The sequence below is a fragment of the Schistocerca americana genome, chromosome 5, assembly GCF_021461395.2.
Source record: "Schistocerca americana isolate TAMUIC-IGC-003095 chromosome 5, iqSchAmer2.1, whole genome shotgun sequence".
Lineage (NCBI taxonomy): Eukaryota > Metazoa > Arthropoda > Insecta > Orthoptera > Acrididae > Schistocerca > Schistocerca americana.
Genome location: NC_060123.1, coordinates 567,217,276 through 567,243,987, shown reverse-complemented (window position 1 = coordinate 567,243,987; position 26,712 = coordinate 567,217,276). Strand labels below are relative to the sequence as shown.

Below are 26,712 nucleotides of genomic sequence, written 5' to 3'. Positions count from 1 at the left end.
CTGAAGGGAGGCATGCTAGAGTAGTCTGTGTGGTTGTGGTGACCACTGTGTCCAGATGACATAGGAGACAGAGCATACGCCTAGTAAGCAGGAGACCCTGGTTTGAATCCTGATCTGACACAAATTTCTCAACTTGCCCCATTGATATAAAACAATACCCACTGGCAGCTAATGTCTTTAATTCCTGTGTGTCTTGATTCATAGTGATTACAGGATAAAAATAGTATCTGTTCTTTTAGACATGTCCAAAAGAACACACACCACACATATACATAAACCTGAGATAATTTATGACTTTTTTATGTTCAATATCATTTGTTAGTTCTATTTGGTATGGCTTTCACACATTTAAGAAATATTTGAAGGTGGGATGCACATGTGTTTTATATGTAATCTCCTCTGCAGACTATTACATTATCCTTGTTTTCTACTGCTGAACCAAAATCTCCAAACAGTTTTACTAAGGCTGAGATTTTACGTAATCATACTGTTTCATATTCCCACAAATTGTTACACATAGGTATCTGATGAGTTGACCAAGTGGAGCTGTGATTCACTGATGTTATTGTGATAGGATACTACTTTTCTGCAAGTTTTTGAAGTGAACAATTTTAGATGACAGAACTTTTTAAACAAACTTCACCACTTTGAAATCTTATTAAGATCTAACTGAATATTTGAGAAACTGTACTTTACAACACACAACTGCATCTAATATAAAATGTCTGAGGTTATTATTAACTGTGTTTGTGAGGTCTTTACCATACAACATGAACAGCAAGAGTCTCAACACGTGTCTGGTACATGCCCATAGTTCCTCCTACATTTCTCAATGACTGTCCATCTAAAACAACATGCTACATCCTCTAAGAGGAACCTCTTCCATATATTAATCTTGAGCAGTCTAAACAGTATGGGCAGTCAGACAGTACATGGCATTAATTTCTTAACTACTTCAACTGGAACATCAAACTCCTTTAAGACACTCCCCATCTTTCACACAACACTCTGACTAGGATACCATGACTCAAACACTAGTATATCTCATCATCCAATAGCAGTGACAATTTGTACTGGTAATTTTCGGTATTATGTGCTGCCATAACATTTCCTTTGTCAGCTCAAAAGGCAAACAAGTCCTTGATTTCTCACAGAAGACACTGACTCCATTGTTCCTCTGAGCTAATGTTAGATTTCGATGGTTTAGCATTTCCTAGAAAAAGGCTAAAAGTCAGTATAATATCCTCTGCCTCTACTTCTACATCTATACTCCACAAGCCACCATATGGTGTGCTGCAGGAGGTACTACTTGTATTACTATCCAATCCCTCCTACTCCTTTCCATTCACAAAATATGTGTGGGAAGAATGATTGTCAGTAAACCTCTATATCAGAACTAATTTCTCAGATGTGGTCATTTCGCAAGGCACACAAATAAAATGTGCCTGACTCTTCCTGGAACATACTCTCCCAGAATTTCAATATAATACCCTCTGTGATGCACAACATCTCTCTTGTAGCATCTGCCACTAGAGTTTGATGTTCATCTCTGTACCACTCTTGTGCTGAGTAAATGACCCCATGACGAAATTTGCCACTCACTGTTGGATCTTTTCTATCTCTTCTATTACTCCAACCTGGAAAGGGCCCCAGATTAGTGAGCAATACTCTAGAATTTGTCAAACATGTGTTTTGTAAGCCATTGCATCGATGGATGAATTATATTTCCGTAAGGCCCTTCCCATAAATCACAGCATGACACATGAGCTTGCTACTTTTTTTTATGAAGTCATTCAACTTAAGGTTGCCCCAGATGGCCACTATTAGGTATTTTACAGTAATTGCTGTTTCCAGTGATTCGTCACCAGTAGTGTAATTGTGCAGTAGTGGACTACTTCTCTTATGTATACACAACATGTCACATTTATTTACTTTCAGACTCAACTGACAGTCCATACACTATTCATCAATCCTCTGCAGGTCTTATTGCAGTTCGCTATCTTCTTTTAGGAAACAGCACCATCTACACACAGATTCATAGAGCTTCCAACATTACTCACTACATCATTACATACACTGTACACAGTAACGGTCCTATTACACTTGCCTGGGGCACTCGTGATATTACACTTACAACTGTCAATTTTATTCTGTAAACATCAATGTGTCGAGTTCTATCTGCAAGGAATTCCTGAATCCAGTCACAAATCTGGTCCAATATTTGGCAAGATTGTACTTTGTCCACAAACCAACAGTGTAGAACCGTATCCAATGTCTTCCTGAAGTCGAGGAACATGGCATCAACTTGTGTGCTGATGTTTATAGTGATCTGGATTACACAGATGAACAGAGCAGAGTTTTGTAAGAGCTCTGCTTGCAGAATCCAATTTGATTTTTATATAGAAGATCTTTGTTCTCCAAAAATGTCATAATAAGTGAGCATAGAACATGTTCCATAATTCTACAAAAGAATGATGTCAGGGATATAGGCCCATAATTAGGTGCATCTGTCTGGTGACCCCACTAGAAAATGGGAATGACCTGTTCTTTTCACAGTCACTATGAATCCTTCATTGCTCTAGCAAGCTACGATAAATTTCTGCCACAAGGAAAGTTCTGCAGCATAATTCCTATAAAATCTTACAGTTATTTTCCCTGTTTCATATGCCTTTCCGATATTAGATGACTGTAGTTGATTTGCTATTCTGCAACCATTTATCTCAATGCCTGCCATTTCGGTGTTCATGCAATGATTGAAAGAAGGGACCATATTAAGATTTTTTGTGGCGAAACAGTTTCGGAAGACCAAATTCAGTATTTCAGTCTACTGTCTGTTGTCTTCCATTTCTGTGCTGGTACGGCCACTGAGCAACTGAATGGATGATTTTGATCCAGTTCCTGATTTTCCATTAGACCAAAACTAGTTAACATTTTTAATCAGATTAGTTGGCAAAATTTTATTTTCAAATTCATTAAATGACTTCTTCACTGCTGTCCTTATGCTCATTTTCATTTCATTCAGCTTTTTTTTTTTTTAAAAAAAGCTAGGTTTTGACTTCATTTAAATTTGTGATGAAGCACTCTTGTCCCAGCAGCACTGTAAAAATGCTAAAGAACTCAGCAGACGTGAATGCCTGCTGCACCATTTTTCTAACAGACACACACTATGCACTATATCCTCTCTTTAGAGTACTGTTATGTGTCTTCCAATTCTCTCATAGTGGAATAACTGTTGCAATTGAGATAAAATTCTCAAGCTTTCATAAAAATTCTTCTCTACCATTATCAGAACTAAAAATTTTTGAATGTCCTGGTAAGCAACCTGTGTCCTAGAGGTGGGCCAAATTGATGAAGGCACAGAATGGTGAGTTAAATAGCCTACCACAGGGCTGGCTTGCCAAGGCACAATAATGTCAGCAGGCAAGTAGGGCCAGTGACACAGTCAAAATTCTAAAACGCCATTCTTGCCAACCAGTAATTCTCTATTATTTTCCTCTGTTCCCATGCCCTATTAGGTGTGGACCTCCGTGGTCTGCTGGCATTATACAGGGTGTATACATGGACAAGGAAAAAAACTTTCCTGATTTTTCCCAGTTAAAATAAACTTTCTCCCGGCTGAAAACACACTTTTTCCATGTTATTAAGTGACGGTATATTTTCCCTCGGAACTGTAAAACTTATCAATCCTTTGAATGGTTATGGTTTTATACACGGGCGTAAAATTTCCCGGCACTTTAGAAAACGAAATTCAGGGAAGAAAACTCCTTTTGGAAAGATTTTTGATGTGCAGCAACATGTACGCTGCATATTTCCATATTACGAAAGTGTAAATTCGAATTCCACTAAACACCGTATGTTACTTTCTGAACCATTGTACTCCAGATTGCGACGCGCTTTTGTAAGCCAGTCATAGCTCATGTCACGTGATCCTGCCAGCCGATGACAGCGGATTTTCAGACCACAGGACACGTGATGTAGTCAGCTAATAGCAACACTACTGTTAAGCAGCGTGGATACACAAAGAGGAAAAGTTAATGTTTTAAATTAATATACATAGTGTTGCTACAGGAAAAGCAAAGCTTTCACATATAGCATTGGTCAATAAGCTGCAACAGAACCTTAGCTTTCACATATATCACACAAATGTGCCAGTAAAATTTTAAGCCGAGTCCAATGACTTGTCCTCAAAGTTTTCCACAAATAAATTAGCTACAGCAGAGGAGAGAGAGCTTCCCGTAGCACTACATCAATTTGCTCATAATAACGACATGAATAATCTTCTGGGCATGAAGTACTTCTAAATGGCTCGTCATCAAACGCTCTGTGATTTAAGAAATTCATCGTACATTCTCGCACATAGTTCAAAATGGTAGTCTGAATCTATGGATTTCCCTAGTAGTTATAGCAACGGTGATCATTCGCAAATCCAAACAACAGCATAATCAGACAGCAATTGCTGTTCACTTGTTCAGCTTTACTCCACTCAGGATGTATAGCCCAGTTGCCTTTTGCCGGCAGGAAAGTTTTTTTATTTCTACAAGCAACAGGGATTCCCCTGACAGACATCACGTACACTATGGACGCATTCAAAAATCAACCTCTTTTTTTTTTTTTTTTTTACTATGGCACCAAACTGGTGATATGATCGGTCCCTAGGCTCATACACTACTTAATCTAACTTAAACCTTAAACTAACTTCCACTAAGGACAACACGCACACCCATGCCCGAGGGAGGATTCGAACCTCCGGCGGGGGCAGCCGCGCGAACCGTGACAAGCCGCTCTAGATCGCAGAGCTACCCCGCGCGGCTTATGATTCATTCAGAAATCAACTTACATAGCGTGTTCAAAAACCAAGAGGGATGCACATCAAAATGATATGAGTAATCAGTAGACCAACGTGCGCTGGATGCTAGGCGCTTTGTGAAACAAGGTTTTTTCCTCCTCAAGAACATGAGTTTGCCCCGCCCCCCCTCCCTCATAGATCCGGGCCCGCTGCGCATGCGTGAATCTGGCAGCTTCGGTGCGGCAATAAAATTTTTCCCAGTAGCATCTAGCTGCAACTGCTTACACAGCCAACAGCCACATTTCTGTAGCCAGAAATGGGAAAAGGTACTACTCATACGCCACTCAACTACGCATGTGCATGAGCCCACTACTACTAAAATGAATCAAATGTAAACAGTTATGACATCACCCTCGTCGGAGGCAATTTGTTGTTATGAAGCATTGCACAGTCTTCCTAAGGCCTTTGACACATTTTGCTGTTGGCAAACCCTTGTATGAGCACTGTGTTTAGTTGTTGTATATGCCACATTTCCTTTGCAATTTATGGTTAATTTTCGTTTTGTTTCCTCGTTCACGTTTTATTGTTGCAGTATTATTCTGCAGTAGCGGGATTCAGTAATATCCTTTGTTAGAGTATCGATTCTTACCGGACAAAATTACAAAATTTTGACCGAAACCTAAAACAATGAAAAATTCCCGGAAGTCTAAAAAATTCCCGGGATTTTCCCGGTTTTCTCCCGGATGAAAAAATTCATGGGTTTTTTCCGGATCTCCCTGTTGTCCTGGGTCGTATACACCCTGTTATAGCAATACAATCAAATATCAGCCGCATCTTTTATAGTTGAATCCAAATATGCATTCGTCTGGCCAATATCATTGTCTCCTCAAATAGTATTCTGCAATTATTCTCTAGATACTGTTCTGCCATGGCTGAAATGTCCATGTTGCTTTATTTTATACCACACTTGTGTTCAGCACAACATTCAGTGACAGTGTGGATGGTTTGTCCTCCATAAACACTGCCACATTCATAGGGACTACTGCACACAGCTGGCATCTCTAATTCCGAGTATGAATGGCAATGAATGCTGTCACAAGATCAAGAATTTTGTCTCACTTGAAGGAATTTAAAAGCAGAAATCATTTTATCCAGTAATGCTGCAATGAAAGACTCAAGAGGACACAAAAGACCTGTTGCTTGAAACTAGATCACATACTGCTGAACAAAGAAATATTTACAAATGCTAAAAGGACTGTCACAGATAGATACTGGAATGTTAATCTCCTGTACTGTCTGATAATGCATATGACCATCACATCATCATGATCTGGCATTGCTGACAGCAGGATGCATTATCATCACTAGTGATCCAAACAAAAAGAGTGTCTCAAGGTTTGGGGTGGCATTATCTTTTGTAAGGGGAAGGACACAACATAGCAGTGGCCACAGTGACTTTACTCCCTTTGCTGCATCGACATCACAACACACAGACTACCACACCCAGACAATTCCTCAATCCTATGGATTGTATAAGAAAGTGACACTATTTCTGAACCAATTAATTACTTGTTTAAACAATGGAAAATAAAGAATGGAATAATGGCAATATCATGAAAAGGCTAGATTGTTACACATCATACAGCAGAAATGTAGAGTCACAGACATACACAACATAAAGACTACTAAACAAGTAAGCTTTCAGCCAGAAGCCTTCATCTGAATTAGACAACATACACACACATTCATGCAAATGCGGCCCACACACGAGATCACTGTCTCTCACTGCTGAGGCCAGACTGCAAGCAACCACCCTCTTTCCACCTCACCCCTGTATGCTCCCAGGAACAGCACTTTACCTTCCCCCACCAGTGCCCTGCTCTGCCTCTCCCCCTCCCTAGTCCTTACTCCCATCAGCCAGGTTGCTCCTCCCATCATGCGCAGCTGGCTCACAGTCTTACCTTGGCAGCCAGTGTGTGTGTGGGGGGGGGGGGGGGGGGCGACGCTTAAGAAGAAGGCCTTCTGGCTGAAAGCTTACTTGTTTAGTAGTCTTCTTGTTGCACCTATCTGCAACTCAGAATCTCTGATGTATGGTAAGTAGCAATCTATCCTTTTCATAATACTGTAATTACTTGTTTAGACACTGTGGGATGATACTAAAGGATTTGTACTTGGAGCTCCATACATAATGATGGACTGCATGTGGTTAATCAATGACTGAAGAATGAGTACCCCTGCTCTGTTAACAGAAGCGGTGAATGATGAGCCATACCTTGGCTGGAATGGTTTAATAAGGGGCATTCAAAAAGAAACGATCCAGAGGCATAATTATAGAAACCACCACCTGCATGTTAGAAGTATTGACCCTAGCTGTTGAGATACTTATCCCACTGTGACACAAGGCAGTGAATGGCTGTCTCATAAAATTCCTGGGGCTGCGATGTTAATCAGTTCGGCACGTACAGCTGGATGTCGTCATATGAGGTGAAACAATTGCCCCTTGGTGGCTTCTTAAGTGGACCAAAAGATGGTCCCCTTCTGATTCACTTCCTGCAGCACGGGACAACAGTGAATGCCCAGTGTTATTCGCAAACCTTGACCACCCTTCGCCAAGCAATCAAATCAAAACTACAAGGCAATCTTACCCTTGCTCCACGACAATGCAAAGCGTCATACAGTTAACACAGTCGCAGCACTCTCGCAGAAATTCAAATGGGAGGTTCTCAGCCACCCTCTACACAGTCCGGACCTCTCTCCCTGTGATTACGCCATTTTTGGTCCCCTTAAAAAAGCTCTGAGAGACAAATGATCCACCTTGGACGATGACATCCAGCTTTATCTGCTGAATTGGTTAGCATCGCAGCCCCAGGAATTTTATGACACAGCCATTCACCGCCTTGTGTCACACTGGGACAAGTGTATCAACAGCCAAGGCCAATACTTCTTACATACAGGTAGTGGTTTCTGTAATTATGCCTCCGGCTCATTTCTTTTTGAATGCCCGATTTATAAAAAATTGCATGTGGTTCACATATTTAGTAATGCGTAATTAACATATTTCAGCAACAATTTCACAATTGTTGGCCATGGATTTTTCACTCTGACGTCTGCTGCCCTGCCCATCCTTCTTATATGACCTCATTATCTACACACCATCATTTGAATGCTCCTATATTTATACTTAATTTTGCCCATCAAGATAAACCAATCTTCTCGATCTCTTCCCTCTGTACTCATTCCGCAGTCAATTTTATAACTGGTTAACAGCTTGTTCATTTTCACTATGTTCTCCCTGTGGTTCCTGATTTAGATCATTGCACAACATCAAAATGATAAATATCAAAATGAGTGACCATAGAATAGAAAAGCAACTAAAATTTCTCAACACAAGAAATGCCATTGGACCTGATATACACTCCTGGAAATGGCAAAAAGAACACATTGACACCGGTGTGTCAGACCCACCATACTTGCTCCGGACACTGCGAGAGGGCTGTACAAGCAATGATCACACGCACGGCACAGCGGACACACCAGGAACCGCGGTGTTGGCCGTCGAATGGCGCTAGCTGCGCAGCATTTGTGCACCGCCGCCGTCAGTGTCAGCCAGTTTGCCGTGGCATACGGAGCACCATCGCAGTCTTTAACCTTGGTAGCATGCCGCGACAGCGTGGACGTGAACCGTATGTGCAGTTGACGGACTTTGAGCGAGGGCATATAGTGGGCATGCGGGAGGCCGGGTGGACGTACCGCCGAATTGCTCAACACGTGGGGCGTGAGGTCTCCACAGTACATCGATGTTGTCGCCAATGGTCGGCGGAAGGTTCACGTGCCCGTCGACCTGGGACCGGACCGCAGCGACGCACGGATGCACGCCAAGACCGTAGGATCCTACGCAGTGCTGTAGGGGACCGCACCGCCACTTCCCAGCAAATTAGGGACACTCTTGCTCCTGGGGTATCAGCGAGGACCATTCGCAACCGTCTCCATGAAGCTGGGCTACGGTCCCGCACACCGTTAGGCCGTCTTCCACTCACGCCCCAACATCGTGCAGCCCGCCTCCAGTGGTGTCGCGATAGGCGTGAATGGAGGGACGAATGGAGACGTGTCGTCTTCAGCGATGAGAGTCGATTCTGCCTTGGTGCCAATGATGGTCGTATGCGTGTTTGGCACCGTGCAGGTGAGCGCCACAATCAGGACTGCATACGACCGAGGCACACAGGGCCAACACCCGGCATCATGGTGTGGGGAGCGATCTCCTACACTGGCCGTACACCACTGGTGATCGTCGAGGGGACACTGAATAGTGCACGGTACATCCAAACCGTCATCGAACCCATCGTTCTACCATTCCTAGACCGGCAAGGGAACTTGCTGTTCCAACAGGACAATGCACGTCCGCATGTATCCCGTGCCACCCCAACGTGCTCTAGAAGGTGTAAGTCAACTACCCTGGCCAGCAAGATCTCCGGATCTGTCCCCCATTGAGCATGTTTGGGACTGGATGAAGCGTCGTCTCACGCGGTCTGCACGTCCAGCACGAACGCTGGTCCAACTGAGGCGCCAGGTGGAAATGGCATGGCAAGCCGTTCCACAGGACTACATCCAGCATCTCTACGATCGTCTCCATGGGAGAATAGCAGCCTGCATTGCTGCGAAAGGTGGATATACACTGTACTAGTGCCGACATTGTGCATGCTCTGTTGCCTGTGTCTATGTGCCTGTGGTTCTGTCAGTGTGATCATGTGATGTATCTGACCCCAGGAATGTGTCAATAAAGTTTCCCCTTCCTGGGACAATGAATTCACGGTGTTCTTATTTCAATTTCCAGGAGTGTAATACCAGTACAATTCAACATATAGTATGTAAAGAAACTTGCTTGTTCTCTAGCAACTGTGTACTCTAGGTCACTGGAGGAGTGGTGCATTCTTAGTGATGAAAAATGTGCTGATCATTCTCTTTTTCAAGAAGGGTCACCTATCAGATGCACAAAAGCACAAAACTATAGGTTTGTATCTCTGGAGGTGTGCTGTAGAATTTTGGAACGCTTTTTATGATAGCACATTATGAAATTAACAGAGACCGAAAATCTCTTCTTCAGTGATCAACACAGATTCTGAAAACAATGTTCATGTGAAACTCAATTCATTCCATTTGTCGCAGAAACCCACAAAGCAGTACATACCAACGCCCATGTTACTTGACTTCCAGAAGCCATGCCACCTAATGAACAAAGTAAGATTGTTATGGAAAATCAGAACAGCTGTGTGACTGGGCTGAAGAATTTCTCGCAAATAGAACACAGCATATACTTCTCAATAGTAAGAAATTTTCAGACATGGAAATAACTTTAGGTCTTATAGGACCATTAATTTCCATAATATACCAGGTGATCAAAAAGTCAGTATAAATTTGAGAGCTGAATAAATCACGGAATAATGTAAATAGAGAGGTACAAATTGACACACATGTTTGGAATGACATGGGGTTTTATTAGAACCAAAAAAATACAAACGTTCAAAAAATGTCCGACAGATGGCACTTCATCTGATCATAATAGCAATAATTAGCATAACAAAGTAAGACAAAGCAAAGATGATGTTCTTTACAGGAAATGCTCAATATGTCCACCATAATTCCTCAACAACAGCTGTAGTCGGGGAATAATGTTGTGAACAGCACTGTAAAGCATGTCCGGAGTTATGGTGAGGCATTGGCGTCGGATGTTGTCTTTCAGCATCCCTGGAGATGTCGGTTGATCACGATACACTTGCAACTTCAGGTAACCCCAAAGCCAATAATCGCTCGGACTTAGGTCTGGGGACCTGGGAGGCCAAGCATGACAAAAGTGGCAGCTGAGCACACAATCATCACCACACGACGCGCGCAAGAGATCTTTCACGCACCATCTGTCAGACATCTTGTGAACTTTTTATTTTTTATTTTTTGTTCTAGTAAAACCCCATGTCATTCCAAGCATGTGTGTCAATTTTTACCTCTCTACCTACATTATTCTGTGGTTTATTAAGTTTTCAAATTTATACTGATTTTTGATCACCCTGTATATAAATGACCAAGTGGACAACGTTGGAAACTACATGAGGCTTTTTGCGAATTATACTATTATATATAGAGAAATCCAAGTGCTTGAAAAAGGTACTGAAGACCTGCAGGGGATTAAAGTTTTGTTCCTACTGTATGATTACGTCACTGCAGAACTATCACAGGAATTAGTCACATCCATTAAATATCTAAGAGCAACTGAGTGTATTGATTTGAAACTGAACATCTATAAAATATCTAGGAGTATGCATACAGGGTGATTTAAAGTGAAACAAACACATAAAATCAACTGCAGGTACGGCAGATGACAGACTGAAGTTCATTGGAAGAATCATCAGGAAGTGCAATCCACCCAGAAAGGTGGTAGTGTCCAAAATCCTTGTTCAACCAATACTTGAATAATGCTCATTAGTCTGATAATTTGTATCGCATACGATCAACGGATACAATAAAGAATATCTACAGAAGGGTTGCGCATTTCATTACAGGTCCATTTAGCAAGTGTGAAAGTGTAATGGAGAATCTCAGGTGACTCCAGCAGCAGATGCTGCAAGAGAGGTGCCCTGTATCAGAGTGTAGTTTACTGTTAAAATCCCATGAGTGTACATTTCTAGAAGAGTCAACCAATATACTTCTTCTTCCTATGTACAGGTATGTCTCATTAAAAAAATGTGAATGTAAGTTAGAGAGATCTGAACTCACATGGAGGCTTACCAACAATTAATCTTCCTGTGACCCACTAGTGACTCAAACAACACATTAGTGACCCAAACAGGAAAAGAGGAAAGTGACAATGGTACAAAAAGTATCCTCCACCACACACTGTAAAGTGACTCACAGAATTTAGATGTATTCCACTGGTCTCCTTTAAGGTGTTATTCTGGCGTCCTGCTCTAAAGCAGCACACAGTCTCAGTTTTTTAATTACATTCAAGGTAATTTTTCTTGTTTTGCAAGTTATAAAATTTGTAACATAACCATATTTTTATACATCAATACTTTTTCATATTTTAAGACTATTTTTTCATTTGTCTTCAAGATCAACACTTACCGGAGCAGAATCCATTATAATTTTGACAACTTCATGACCAAATTTGTCACTGTACAACTTTTTAAGCCTTTCAGATATTTCAGAAAGAGACGTCAGTTTTGGCTCCTTATATATATACTCATTTCCATGCTCTTCTTCAAAATATGCCTTAAAATTGAACAAAAAGCAGTATGTAAATACTGACTGTATTTAATATTTATATTTAATTAATATTACTTAATATTTCTGTAGACACGTAAACTGAACACAATGAATTAAATATAATTTTAACAAAATTTAAAGAGTCACCTCAAAATTGTAATCTCTACATACTGATAATGGTTGATAAGAAAGTAACAGTATATGATACAGAAAACTGTGACAATAATACACAAAAGTAAACACACATCCACATTTAATCACTCAATAAACAAAGACCTAATTTTCTGTGAAGAAACACAAGTAAGTACCTGAAAATACCATAGCAAGAGTATGACTAATTGTATGAGACTGTGTTTTGTATCTGTCTAAAATCAGTTAGTCTTCACTGATGATATAATGGTATGGGATGAGAGTGAAGTGGTAGTACAAGTTAAACAAGATTGCTGGATAAAATACTTACATGGACAGGTATCAAAATCAGCAAAACCGAGACACTACGATTAGTAAATAATTTAGGAGTTACAGGAGATCATGCAACGAGCAGCAGAAGTGTTAATCGCCAATAGGCAACACGCAAATGAGAATGAAAGTTTGCTAGTGTTTGGAAGCAGTTCTCCAACAAGCTGCAGTGCGCACACATGCGCGCGCATGCGCCCGCCCACACACACACACACACACACACACACACACACACACACACACACACAAAGGTAAGTCTTGCTACACTGTCTCAAATAAACACACAATGCTGGAGTTAAGAGTTCAGGAAGTGGACTATGGTGGCCAGGGGATTGTGTCGGGCAGGGTTGACAGAGGGAGAAATAGACATGAAGAAGGGTAGGAGTTGGGCAGCTGGTGACTCGAAGGGCAGCAGTAGGTGTGATAGCTAGGAATGTGGGAGGGCAGGGTGGCAGATGCATGGACTGGGCACGTCATACATGAGTACTGAAGCCAGTGAAGTGAGGAGGTGGTGTGGATTGGGGTGAGGGGGTGGGGTGACATGGCAGAGGAAGGGAGTATCATTCAGTAGAGGATGTGTGGACAGTGGGTTAGTGGGGATTGAGCACAGGAGGATTACGGTGTGAAAGATATGTTACAAAGGTAACTTACATCTTTGTGGTACAAAAAGGAAGTGCCGAGTGGTGAATTGGGCAGGTCTTGCAGTTGGGTCTTTTGCAATAATATGACGTGTTTAGCAAGGGGGTTGGGAGTGTGAGTGGTGTAGGGACGGACGAGGATGTTGTGTAGGTTAGGTGGGCAATGTAATGCCACTTTGGAGGGGTGGAATGAACTTGGGTAGAATGTTCTCCATTCCTTGGCAAAGAATGAGATTTAGTTACTCCAATCTGGGCTTATATTAGGTGGTTGGAGGATTAGTGATGTATGATCATATGGCACTGGAAAACAGTTTGAGAACGAGGTTTGGGGGCTAGTGCTTGAATGTGAAGGCACTTGAGAGACCTTCAACATACTGGGCAAAAGAATTCTTGTATATCCAAATACACAGCCCATGAGTGGTCAGGTTGTATGGAAGTGACTGTCTGGTGTGGAAGGGGTGACAGGTATCAAAATGCAGGTACTGCTGGTGTTTTGTGGGTTTAATATGGACAGAGGTGGAGAAGGTATCATCAAACAGGTGGAGGTCAACATCCAGGAAACTGGCAAGTTGGGTTTGTGGTGTATGCAAGGCTGCAACCCTGCATATTCGTCACCACACTTACATATATGCTCCGCGGACCAGATACAGCCCCTGTCGCACCTTGGAGGTTGTTTGTCAACAGAAGAGTTGCCGAGTCATTTACTGCAATACACCTATTCGCATTCACATGTTCGTCTGACACCGCACCTGTATTCTTTCGCACAGTTCAGCCCCTTGACAGCCAGCTATCCTCTGGGCTCCAAGCCGACCATCAGCCGCCTCAACTTTCCACTATGGACCCTATGCCTGCTGCTGATATTGGCTGCCAGATAGAGCCTTTTTGCCCTTGTTGTGAACACCACATGGCATTGGACTTCCGTTTGCCACACCCAAGAGCACTGCTTTACAGATCTGGCATTTTGACTGCCTACGGGCTCACAGTCTCATGGGTCCACGTAATTAAGGCACCTGTTCACTCATCAGTCAACTGTCTCTGAGCTTCTAGCCTTGTGGAAATATGTCATTACTTCTCTATGGCAACCCACCCACCCCCCTCCACCACTGTTACAGTCATGGAATTCGTCATAATGAGAAACTGTTAGGCATCATCAAGGATCGACATTTCAGTTGTAATTAAGCCAAGTGGACATTCGTCCTCAGATGCTGTACTGAGTTTAGTTCTTGGTTAATAAGCAAACAGTTGTTTTTTCGTGTGCATATCAATCACTATCATGGTTCACTGATTGGCTATTGAATACTTCAGCTGGCTATGAGGAGAATTGGCTTCCCCTGTGTTTTAGTGTTTCTAACTGTGTATTAGTTCATTTCACTGGAGAGGGATTTTGTTTTCAAAATTATGGATTTTTGTTTTTATATTGACGCTTATTGTGTTGTAATAGTCAATATTCAATGGTGCTAGTCACGATCTGTGCAAACAAGTACCACGTGAGGACTCCTCTTTCCTTCGGTTCTGTAGTCGAGTGTCAATTTGGTTGTCTCCAGTTTTATAGGCATTCATTTTGCAAATAATGTCCAAGTTTGTCAGTAGCCGCAAGTCTGTGAAACTTATTTCTTGTAGTAATTCTCTTCTCTGCACAGTTCAGGTGGTCTGCTCATGTGTTGCTGAAATGTGAATTTTTTTAACTGATGCTGCTGCTCTGCATTGTTTTCAGTGTTTCTTTGGAGAAACTATGATAAACATATGAATGTGGGTTGTTACTAAGTGGTAGTTTCATTTGTCCTGCTAAATTTGGCATATATTACAACAAATTGTCCTGCTAAAATTGGCCAGTATTACAGAAAATTCTTACTATCTTTGTATTTTTTAACAAAATATCATTTCTTTCTTGGTAACTTGTTTCATTATTAAAAAAATTAATGAAAAAGTTATGATGATAAAATGCTGATGAAAATTGTTTGCATACATACCTGACCAAAGAAGGCTACTCTATAGTAACGACCCAACAGACGCTTTCCAGATCGTGTTACTTCTACAATTTTGTTATATGCTTGCATTAAGTTTTGATAGCAGTGAGCCAGCATTTCATAATTGCGTTTTGCTTCATATATTGGTATAATCAGCCTATACAGATCACCCAGGAGTTCAAAGCGTTCAGCTTTCACTAGTAAGTCAGCACATCTCTCCAACTGTTCTAACAAACTAATTTCAGAATACTGGATGTCTTGGACACCTGTAAAATAAAATACATTTTGTATACCACACCATTTCATAAACCACAACTAAGTCATTATGATCACAAAAATGTAATTGTGCAAACAAGACTAACAATAGAAATGTTTTAGATATACTATTTATCTGATTTCTTGGCACAATATATTGGGTGAACCAGAATTCCACTGACATACTTTCATAGTTTGTTCAGGGGTGCTTTCTGAATATTTTGGTGTAAGGGATTCATGGTCTCCAGAAGCTTATAATGTAATCATGATTTATTTGGTTTGTTACCTTCTTTCTGAGAAAATACCTTTACAATGGCGAATAAGCCTGTAATACACAATAACTAAAACATACAGCACACAACACACAGTAATGCAACAACCATCTGATGAAACATATACACTTCTATCACAGTACGTTCAATCTGTTTTGCCTGTGTACAGTTCTAGTACAGTGTGCCCGCACATGAAGTTCATATGGGCTGACTCCTCATGTCAGAAGTTTGAACATGTTGGAGAAGATAGAAAATTTGTAAAGGAAGTATTAAAGACACAATCGAGATATAGTGGGGATCAATAAAGTGAAGCTGAAAAAAGATAAAGAATTCTGGTCAGAAGAATACACGGCAACATAAATAGCAGCATAAAATGAAATAACATGAGTACTATTTTTCTGAATGGAGACTCCATCAGGAGCTGCATGCACCATGACCACCAAACCACATCACACCATGCAATTGGGCAAGTTCATTTTGTACCTTCAGTCTGACAAGTATTCTTCATCAACATGTGCAGGTATTACAATCTTACTGCTTGTATTTATGAGTCCACAGGGCTTCAATACTAGCACTGATGATAGTCAAACTGTGATTGAAATCGATTTGAAACAAAAATAAAGATGTCTACTTCAAAGGCCAATGCTGAACCTGCTGTTGTTATTAATAATGTGTAGTTTTTGGTGTGAATAGGAAGTCAGAGAATGAGTTACTTCAAACAATACAGTGAAAGGAATTGATAGCAGACCAATAACAACAATTGTTCAGGTATATATGCCAGAGCAGAAAATGAAGAGATAAGATGAAGTATATGGGGCTACTGAACATGTAACTCAGTGCATAAAGGGAGATAATAATGTAATGGAAGCTTGAATGCAATAGTAGGGGAAGGAATAGAAGATGTGTTATGGGAAAAATATGGGCTTGGTAGTAGGAATGAGAGAGGAGAAAGGTTAATTGAGTTCTGCAATATACTTCAGATGGTAGTAGCAAACACACTGTTAAAAAATCACAAGAAGAGGAGGAGGAGGAGATATACTTGGAAGACAGGGGAAGATACCAGCTGGATTACATCATATTCATACAGAGATTCTGAAATCCAATATTGGATTATAGGGCAAAGCCAGGTGTAGATAAGGACTCAGATTCTCAATTTAGTAACGATAAAGAGCAGACTGAAGTATAAAAGAATCATCCAGAAGAACCAAAATGGAAAAAGTGGGATACTGAAGAATGATGAGATGCATTTGCAATCATCTAAGGTCACTGATAATGAGACAATGAATACCATATTAGGCAGTTCCGTTGAGAAGGAAATGAGATTACTAAAAAGAGAAATCACAGAACTTAGACAGACAAACAAATGTACAAGGAAGATAACTGCAAAGAAATTTTGAGTGATGGTAAATATATACTGGTGTCCAAAATAAATCAACAAACAGAAATTTTGCATGATTGTGTTTATTTTGCCACAAAACAATATAAATGGTGATCATAAAGTAGAAACAATAAAAAGAACACAGAATGTAAACAACTGCAAATGCATAATGGTATACAAAAATGTACTTCATTTTTCCAACTTAACGGATTTGCACACACATTCCGACAACTGGGTAACGTGCTCAGTATGGTGTGTGATCACCTCTGGAAGCACCGCAGGGCTGACAATGATGGGTCATGCTGTGAATGATATCATCAGTCTCAGGTTGAGGCATAACATCCATTCTTCGCCGGCCATGGTGGCCAAGCAATTCTAGGCGATTCAGTCCGGAATCGCGCAACTGCTACAGTCGCAGGTTCGAATCCTGCCTCGGGCATGGATGTGTGCGATGTCCTTAGGTTAGTTAGGTTTAAGTAGTTCTAAATTCTAGGGAACTGATGACCTCTGATGTTAAGTCCCATAGTGCTCAGAGCCATTTGACCCATTTTGAACCCATTCTTCCTGCAGAGCTGCTCACAGTCTTGAAGAGTGATTGGTGGATGCAGATGTGATGCAAGCCATCTCCCTAGTGCATCCCAGACTTGTTCTATGTGTTGGAAATCGAGCAGGTCACACCATGCATGCAATATCTTCTATTTCCAAGAAAAAAAACCAGCCACCCGCGATCTATGAGGTTGGGCTTTATCGTCCACCAATACGAAGTATGGCCCACAGCACTTCGCAACAACTGCGAATGAGGTCCCAAGATCTCATCACAATATCGGGCAGCAGTTAAACCCCGTCAATTCACCCATGAAGAGAAGTTGGAATGGTAAACATAGGGTTGGAGAGGAAACCGGTGCAGTGCGGGGAGTGAAGTAGTGAGCGGGCAGCAAATTACATAATGTTGCCAGATGTGGGAATCTAAGACTGCATAATTTGGCTTTTTAGGAACATCTACCACATTTATACTGCAACCTACTTGAATCCATTCGATGTTGGAATTATACTGACTTTAAAATTGGAAAAATACTCAACGATAGTATTCATTTCTTCAGGAGACTGTACGAGTCTAGATAGGGGCCAGCTGTGAACTTCCATGTTTCGTGCTGCAATGTTATCAATGCTCACCATGCCATAAGACAGGAACAAAAGGGTGTGGTTGGGGGGTTAGGCTGCTGCTTCTACACAGCCAACCAGAGAGCGGCCACCAAACAATATCCTCGGAAGTAAGAGACATTTTAACATTCCCACGTCAATATAGACGCAAAATCTGACACGTATCTGGATAAAAACAGCTGTGTTCTCAGGTTCCAGGTAACCACAATCTCAGAAATCACAACGCATTCGGAAGAAACACCCAAATATTTGTGACAAAGAAAATATAAATTTCACAACTGTGCTATCAGGATGTTGATGATGATGATGATTAAAAATAGTGAGACCACAGACAACAGGGTTAGTAAGTGAAAAATGTAGATAGAAAGTGGTCGGCAAATTTATGTAATTTCTTTTCATTTATTTTATGTCTCTTTGCATTATCAAAACTTAGACTATCAATAAATGGCATAAATTTAGAATAGATATAATGTTAAGTTTGTAGGCACATAGGTCATCTTATACTCAGGTAAATACAGTACTTCTCCCTACTTACTGCAGCTGCACTGAAATTGTAATCATTTTCCAAGCATGTAGTACACTTCATCCAATGTTATGTTTGCTGCATGCTGTGTTCATGTTGTTGTGGTTTTAATGGCAAGAATTTTATTATTTTGGCCTTACCAATCGCCTGCCCCAATTCGCCCATAAATTTATTTCTGTACTGGAACCCAATTTTAAGAAAGATGGCATAAAGAAAATATGATTCTTGAGTTTCTCCTGGCGTATTTGATAATCAAAATACCCATGGCTGTACTGCCGGTCTACAGTGTCCAATGGGCACAATATTTCGGCGATCATACATGACGCCATCACCAGGTGAACTGACGGACTGAGCTCCTGTGAACATGCCGGCACAGAGATCCGTACGCTATGGCTGCTCAAAGGGAACTGGGTTCGGTCGTGGCGGCGGCCGATTTAAATACCCTCCGCCTGCGGCGCACTCCCTCCACCTTTCGCGCCCTGCGCCACGGTCGCGTGGTGAAACAGATTGCGACGGCGTCTGAGGTGACGTCGGTGTGATGGCTCTGTCCGCCGTGGCCATCACAACTATACATTTGCTCGATTTACTCTTGGTTAACCCAATTGCTGGTTCCCAAGCCTTGCTAAGATTATAGCCACAGTCACTGTTTATGAGGTCGTCATTGGTGGGAATTTCGATGGCCTCTCTAACAACGCTGTCCCAGTATCTCGACGTCTGTACCAGAATCCTCGTGCGTTCATACTCCATAGCGTGATTTTCTGACAAACAATGTTCAGTGACCGCCGACTTGCTCGGATATATCAGTCGAGTGTGCCTCTGGTGTTCACGGCATCGATCCTCGACGGTACGCATCGTCTGACCAATATACGACTTGCCACATTGACACAGAATCTGGTACATGCCGGCCTTCCTCAAACCGAGGTCATCTTTGGCACTCCCCGCCAGTGCACGAGTTTTATTTGGAGGACAAAACACAGTTCCGACCAGGTGTTGCTTCAAAATGCGGGCAATTTTACCCCAGAGTGCGCCTGTATATGGAATAAACGCAGTGCCTACCTCCTCCCTCGTGATTTCATCCATCTCCACAGGATGTGCTGTAGTGGTTGGGCGGAGAGCACGTTGATTTTTCGAAATACAGTTCTCAGATGTTCCAATTCCTGGGGTACACTCTCTGCGTCAGAGATAGCGCACGCCCTATGTACTAGAGTTTTAACCACCCCATTCCTCTGTGAAGGGTGGTGGCAGCTGTCTGCGTGCAAATACAGATCAGTGTGCGTTGTCTTCCGATACACCCATGACCTAGGGTGCCGTCAGCCCTTCTCTTGACCAAGACGATAAGGAAAGGTAATTTACCCTCCGCTTCAGTCTCCATTGTGAATTTGATGTTGGGGTGTATGGAGTTTAGATGTGTAAGGAAGTCAAGGAGTTTATCCATACCATGTGGCCAGATGACGAACGCGTCATCCACGTAACGGAAAAAGCAAGTAGGTTAGCTGACAATGGGGCGTAATGGCACCCCCTCTTTGTGAACCTTCAGGAGTCCATATAGTCTAGGCGGTACTGGACCTTGGGGTAACAATTTCTTAGCGTCACCCTCCGGTAAATCTGCGTCCTTGAAAAGCGACCTCGTCTTGTTCTCCACCTTCTTTGCAGGGTCAACGCTGATCTTCCGGTAGCAATCGTCATTTAGCAGGCTCTGCATCTTATCAGTGTAGTCCTTATGGGAGACAACAACTGTAGCATTGCCTTTGTCAGCCGGTAAGACAACATTTTCAGTGCGCTCCCTCAGATCATGAATGGCCGCCCTCTCTTTACTGGTGATATTTGACTTCATCGGTTTGGATTTCGTCAACACACGACAAGTTTCACGACGTATTTCCTCAGCTGATTCAAATGGGAACCGAGCTGCAACCTGTTCAACAGCACTAACAATTTCTGCGACCGGAGTGAACTTGGGGGTGGGGGCGAAGTTGAGACCTTTCTGCAAAACCGAGACCGCATCGTCACTCAACACCATGCCACTCAAATTGATGACAGTCTTGCACGGAAAATGGGTACTCAGAATGGCGGATTCAACGTGCTCTCCGCCCAACCACTACAGCACAACCTGTGGAGATGGATGAAATCACGAGAGAGGAGGTAGGCACTGCGTTTATTTCATATACAGGCGCACTCTCGGGGAAAATCGCCCGCTTTTTGAAGAAACGCCGGGTCGGAACTGTGTTTTGTCCTCCGAATAAAACTCGTGCACTGGTGGGGAGCGCCAAGGATGACCTCGGTTTGAGGAAGGCCGGCATGTACCACATTCCGTGTCAATGTGGCAAGTCGTATATTGGTCAGACAATGTGTACCATCGAGGATCAATGCCATGAACACCAGAGGCACACTCGACTGATGTATCCGAGCAAGTCGGCGGTCGCTGAACATTGTTAGTCGGAAAATCACGCTATGGAGTATGAATGCACGAGGATTCTGGTACAGACGTCGAGATACTGGGACAGTGTTGTTAGAGAGGCCATCAAAATTCGCACCAATGACGACCTCATAAACTGTGACTGTGGCTATAATCTTAGCAAGGCTTGGGAAACAGCAATTGGGTTAATCAAGAGTAAATCGAGCAAGCGTATAGTTGTGACGACTACGGCGGACAGAGCCATCACACCGACGTCATCTCAGATGCCGTCACAATCTGTTCCACCGCGCGACCGTGGCGCAGGGCACGGACAGTGGAGGGAGCGTGCTGCAGGTATTTAAATCGGCCCCCGCCGCGACCGAACCCAGTTCCCTCTGAGCAGCCATAGCGTACGGATCTCCGTGCCGGCACGTTCACAGGAGCTCAGTCCATCAGTTCACCTGATGATGGCGACATGTATGATTGCCGAAATATTGTGTCCGTTGGACACTGTAGACTGGCAGTACACCCGTGGATATTTTGATTAAAGAAAGAATAGTTTTCTGCTCTACCGTAATTGAGATCTTTAGCGAAAGGGCACAAGCTCGGAATGGAAAAACATAGTGAAGAAAACTGGATATGAGCTTACAGAAGAAACATTCCTGGTAATCATTTTAATGAAACCAAATAAAAACTACATCTGGCCAGCTGGATAGGACATTCCACCTGATTATGTTTCCAGAGGACATTTAATACTATTATCTCCTCTACAAAGAAGGGACCACAAGTTCTCAGCAAGCTATTACAAAACCTTCAAAATCACAATCATTACAATTTACTTAAAATGGCTACTCAGCTACAGTGCACTAACAGTGTACCATGACTCTTCCATTACGCACTTTTGTTGGCAGTTTATTATTGTTATTCATATCCCATCAGATGTTAGTGTATGGTAGCCAACGAGAATCGCTCAATCTTATAATCCTGCTTGTCAAAAATATTTCGCTGTTTTTTCTGAATGTATCAAGGTCTCAAAAGATGTAGTTAGATTGGGACCTAACAGCACAGTTTAAATTGCTGTGAGTGAAACAAGAAGCAATGAAATTTATAGTCCTGTTTGCCACAAATAATTGGCCATTGTTTCCAAATATGTCACAATTTTTGAGTGTGGTTTGTGTGGGATCAAACAGCACACAAGCAGCAATGAAATTTATAGTCTTTGTTCCCACATTTTATTTTTATTTATTTATTTATTTATTTATTTATTTCCAGAATATGTGACGATTTCTAAAGAGGTAGTAAGGATGGGACCTAATAATTCAACTTAAACTGCTGTGAAGATCACTTCCTTTGAAAATTATAGAAAATCTGTGAATGTGCAATGTGACTGGTAACCTGTATCTGACTTTGGATTCATCATGTTCACTTCCCATCATTCATCATACAAACTGTTACCAACAATATGCAATAGAAAAACCATGATACACACTAAGTGCACTTTTAGCAACTATTCAAACTGTGTCTAATAAATGTGAATGGTGTTGCTTGTGTGTTATTTGCTATATTATCTCAATGTTGTGGCCCTTATATTTAAAAAAAATTCAAGTTCCAAAGCTAAGGTAGAAAGTTTGTGAGCTTTTCTACTATTCAATGTTTTCTCTGCACAAGGATGGTCATACTTGCTCATTTGTAGCCCACCCAGGATTTTTCCTTATCATGAGAATGATAGTAGACAGAGAAAGTTAAGTTAAAGAAAGAAACAAAGCCAAACAGATAATTGCAGCATCCAAAAAGAAATCTTGGGAAGACTTTGGAAACAGGTTGGAGACTTTGGGTCAAGCTGCTGGAAAACCATTCTGGAGTGTAATTAGCAGTCTTCGAAAGGGAGGTAAGAAGGAAATGACAAGTATTTTGGACAGGTCAGGAAAACTGCTGGTGAATCCTGTGGATTCCTTGGGCAGATGGAGTTGCTCAATGTAAATGAAAATACGATCAGTAATGTTTCAGATTTCGAGGTACAATGGGATAGGAATGATGATGGAAATAGGATCACATTTGAGGAAGTGGAGAGAATGGTCAATAGGTTGCAGTGCAATAAAGCAGCTAGGGTGGATGAAATTAAGTCAGAACTCATCAAATACAGTGGAATGTCAGGTCTTAAATGGCTACACAGGATAACTGAAATGGCCTGGGAGTCGGGACAGGTTCCATCAGACTGGACAAAAGCAGTAATCACACCAATCTTTAAACATGGAAACAGAAAAGATTGTAACAACTACAGAGGTATCTCTTTAATCAGCGTTGTGGGTAAAATCTTCTCAGGTATTGTTGAAAGGAAAGTGCGAGTATTAGTTGAGGACCAATTGGATGAAAATCAGTGTGGGTTAAGGCCTCTTAGAGGTTGTCAGGACCAGATCTTTAGCTTACGCCAAATAATGGAGAAGTGTTATGAGTGGAACAGGGAATTGTATCTATGCTTTATAGATCTAGAAAAGGCATATGACCGGGTTCCTAGGAGGAAGTTATTGTCTATTCTACAAGATTATGGAATAGGAGGCAAACTTTTGCAAGCAATTAAAGGTCTTTACATGGATAGTCAGGCAGCAGTTAGAGTTGACGGTAAATTGAGTTCATGGTTCAGAGTAGTTTCAGGGGTAAGACAAGGCTGCAACCTGTCTCCACTGTTGTTCATATTATTTATTGATCATATGTTCAAAACAATAGACTGGCTGGGTGAGATTAAGATATGTGAACACAAAATAAGAAGTCTTGCATAAGCGGATGACTTAGTTGTGATGGCAGATTCGATTGAAAGTTTGCTAAGTAATATTTCAGAGCTAGATCAGAAATGTAAGGACTATGGTATGAAGATTAGCATCTCCAAAACGAAAGTAATGTCAGTGGGAAAGAGATATAAACAGATTGAGTGCCAAATAGGAGGAACAAAGTTAAAACAGGTGGACGGTTTCAAGTACTTAGGATGCATATTCTCACAGGATGGCAACATAGTAAAAGAACTGGAAGCGAGGTGTAGCAAAGCTAATGCAGTGAGCGCTCAGCTACGATCTACTCTCTTCTGCAAGAAGGAAGTCAGTACCAAGACTAAGTTATCTGTGCACAGTTCAATCTTTTGACCAACTTTGTTGTATGGGAGCGAAAGCTGGGTGGATTCAGGTTACCTTATCAACAAGGTTGAGGTTACGGATATGAAAGTAGCTAGGATGATTGCAGATACTAGTAGATGGTAACAATGGCAGGAGGGTGTCCACAATGAGGAAATCAAAGAAAAACTGGGAATAAACTCTATAGATGTAGCAGTCAGGGCGAACAGGCTTAGATGGTGGGGTCATGTTACACGCATGGGAGAAGCAAGGTTACCCAAGAGACTCATGGGTTCAGCAGTAGAGGGTAGGAGGAGTCGGGGCAGACCAAGGAGAAGGTACCTGGATTCTGTTAAGAATGATTTTGAAGTAATAGGCTCAACATCAGACGAGGCACCAATGTTAGCACTGAATAGGGGATCATGGAGGAATTTTATAAGGGGGACTATGCTCCAGACTGAATGCTGAAAGGCATAATCAGTCTTAAATGATGATGATGATGATGATGATGACTGATATCTGTAATTTATGACAGAACTATGGGTACCCAGCTGTACCATAAACTGTACCAGCTTCTTTTATACCTTGGTTAGAAAAAGTTTTGGGTGTCTTTCTTAGATCCTACGTGATCCATTTAACACAGGACTGTTTGTAACAGGTAAACAAGTATAAACCAAAAAGCAAAGTGTAGTACATGAAATAAATTAACAAATTATCTGCCTGTATGCACAGTACTTTGAGACAGTAACAGAACATCAACTCATTTTTAAAATATCGATCACTGATATAGGTAAAGTGCAAGAACAGGAAACAGTGATCACCCACACAAAAATAATATGTTTTCACGATGTGTTAATTCTGTTCCCTTAGAATATGCGTGAGTGTCATTAATACATAAATCACACACTGGAAAATTCTATGAAATACAAACAATGGAATGAGTAAAGATAAACAAACACACACACACACACACACACACACACACACACACACACAAACAGGTCTGGGTGACTGGTTGCAAATTTATGTGTACAAATGTGTCTGTGTGCCAAAGATAAAAAAAAAAAAAAAAATTGCTGAGCTTCTATGTCCCAGATTTTGTTTATGTACCTACACACAGTCCAATGCCTCCACTACACACATGGTGAGTGTATATTTTGTCCACTCATCCATCTCATTCATCCATCCCCTGTTAATTGATGCATGTGAGGGACTAGGTTTTGCATTTTCTAACCTACACTTCATAACAACTCACAAAAGAAATACTCATATCTAACTATTAATAGCATTTAGAACAAGGATACGTAAGAACTAAATGGACTACCTGCATCCAACTTCAGACTTCTTTCATCTTTAGCTATGTTGGATGAAATTTTTTCAAATGCCTCTGCTCCCCAGTTGTGGATGTTTTTTAATTTCAGATACTCAGCAATGAGAGCAGCAATATGCAACTGACATGATGCAGCTTCTGAATAGTTGCCTTCTTTGTCATGGTTGCGAGACATTGCTTCAAGCCACGTGTGTCTAAGCTGAGGTGTGGATGCATAAGAGTTGGCAAGACTGTGCTGTAAATCAACGAGCATCTCTGGATCTTGGTGATGTTCCCTCATTTGTGCTGTTGCCATCAGCACAGTTCGAATTCGCTTTGTAAGGTCTTTCACTTCCAGAGGGAAACCTATAAGAAATATCATTAGGAAACAAACTTCAGCATTAGATATTATAGAATAAAACTCGTAGTAATATAGTGATATGTGATCTTTACTTACCTGTACCCTTCATTACTTTGTCACTAGATGCATAACTGTTTATAAGAGAAAGTGATTCTTGGAAACGGGCATTGTTCAGACCCATGACATTTCCCAACATTTGCGATACAGAAATTATCACCTGAAAACAACAGACGAAAATTTTCTGATTCAGGTTTTTACAAAACAGGAAACTCAAAAGAAACATTACAGTAACATTTTTATCTCTGAGAATAAGGAAAGGTGTTTGAGAGAATCACTCCCAATTAAACGCAGTAATGACAGTTTAAAAACATGCACTAGATGGATATATTCATCTGTCTTTCCACATTTCACTATCAAAATGTAACGGTACAACAGCTCACAACATTAACTGTGTTGCAAAATGAGCTAATTAACTGCACACTACAAAATATTTTTTTATTGACAACAACAATAACTTTGTTTCCAGAGGAATTTTCACAACATGTGGTGTGGCACTGGTGACCACTTGAATATTTATTGAACTGCAGTCAACTATAAAAGTTTACTACAGGAAAATCATGATGTACTTATAATTTTAAAAAGACTTATTTATCTTTTTATGTTGTTAGTTTTAAAGGAATGTCTCCAAATGATCTTTGCTTTGGATTTACAGAAACAAAGAAGTTAAAAAAATGAATATGTAACTACAATAGCAATAGTTTATGCATCTATGAAATGGGATACAGTAACTTTGTTAACATCAATCTGAACTACAGAAGCAGAAAAAGAGAATGAGAAAACAAAGGCATTAAAGAAG

The 26,712-nt window shown here is 41.3% G+C and overlaps 1 protein-coding gene across 1 annotated transcript in view; it reads right to left on the bottom strand.

Annotated features, from left to right (window-relative positions):
* The window catches only part of LOC124615809 (dedicator of cytokinesis protein 9), a 343,132-nt gene that overhangs the window by 31,064 nt on the left and 285,356 nt on the right, over nucleotides 1–26,712 (bottom strand). Inside the window, exons 29-32 of the mRNA XM_047143949.1 lie at nucleotides 25,953–26,073; nucleotides 25,511–25,861; nucleotides 15,108–15,370; nucleotides 11,900–12,046 (exon numbers count right to left, since the gene is read on the bottom strand). Coding sequence (XP_046999905.1) covers nucleotides 11,900–12,046; nucleotides 15,108–15,370; nucleotides 25,511–25,861; nucleotides 25,953–26,073 — 882 coding nt within the window. The remainder of the gene's footprint in view (nucleotides 1–11,899; nucleotides 12,047–15,107; nucleotides 15,371–25,510; nucleotides 25,862–25,952; nucleotides 26,074–26,712) is intronic.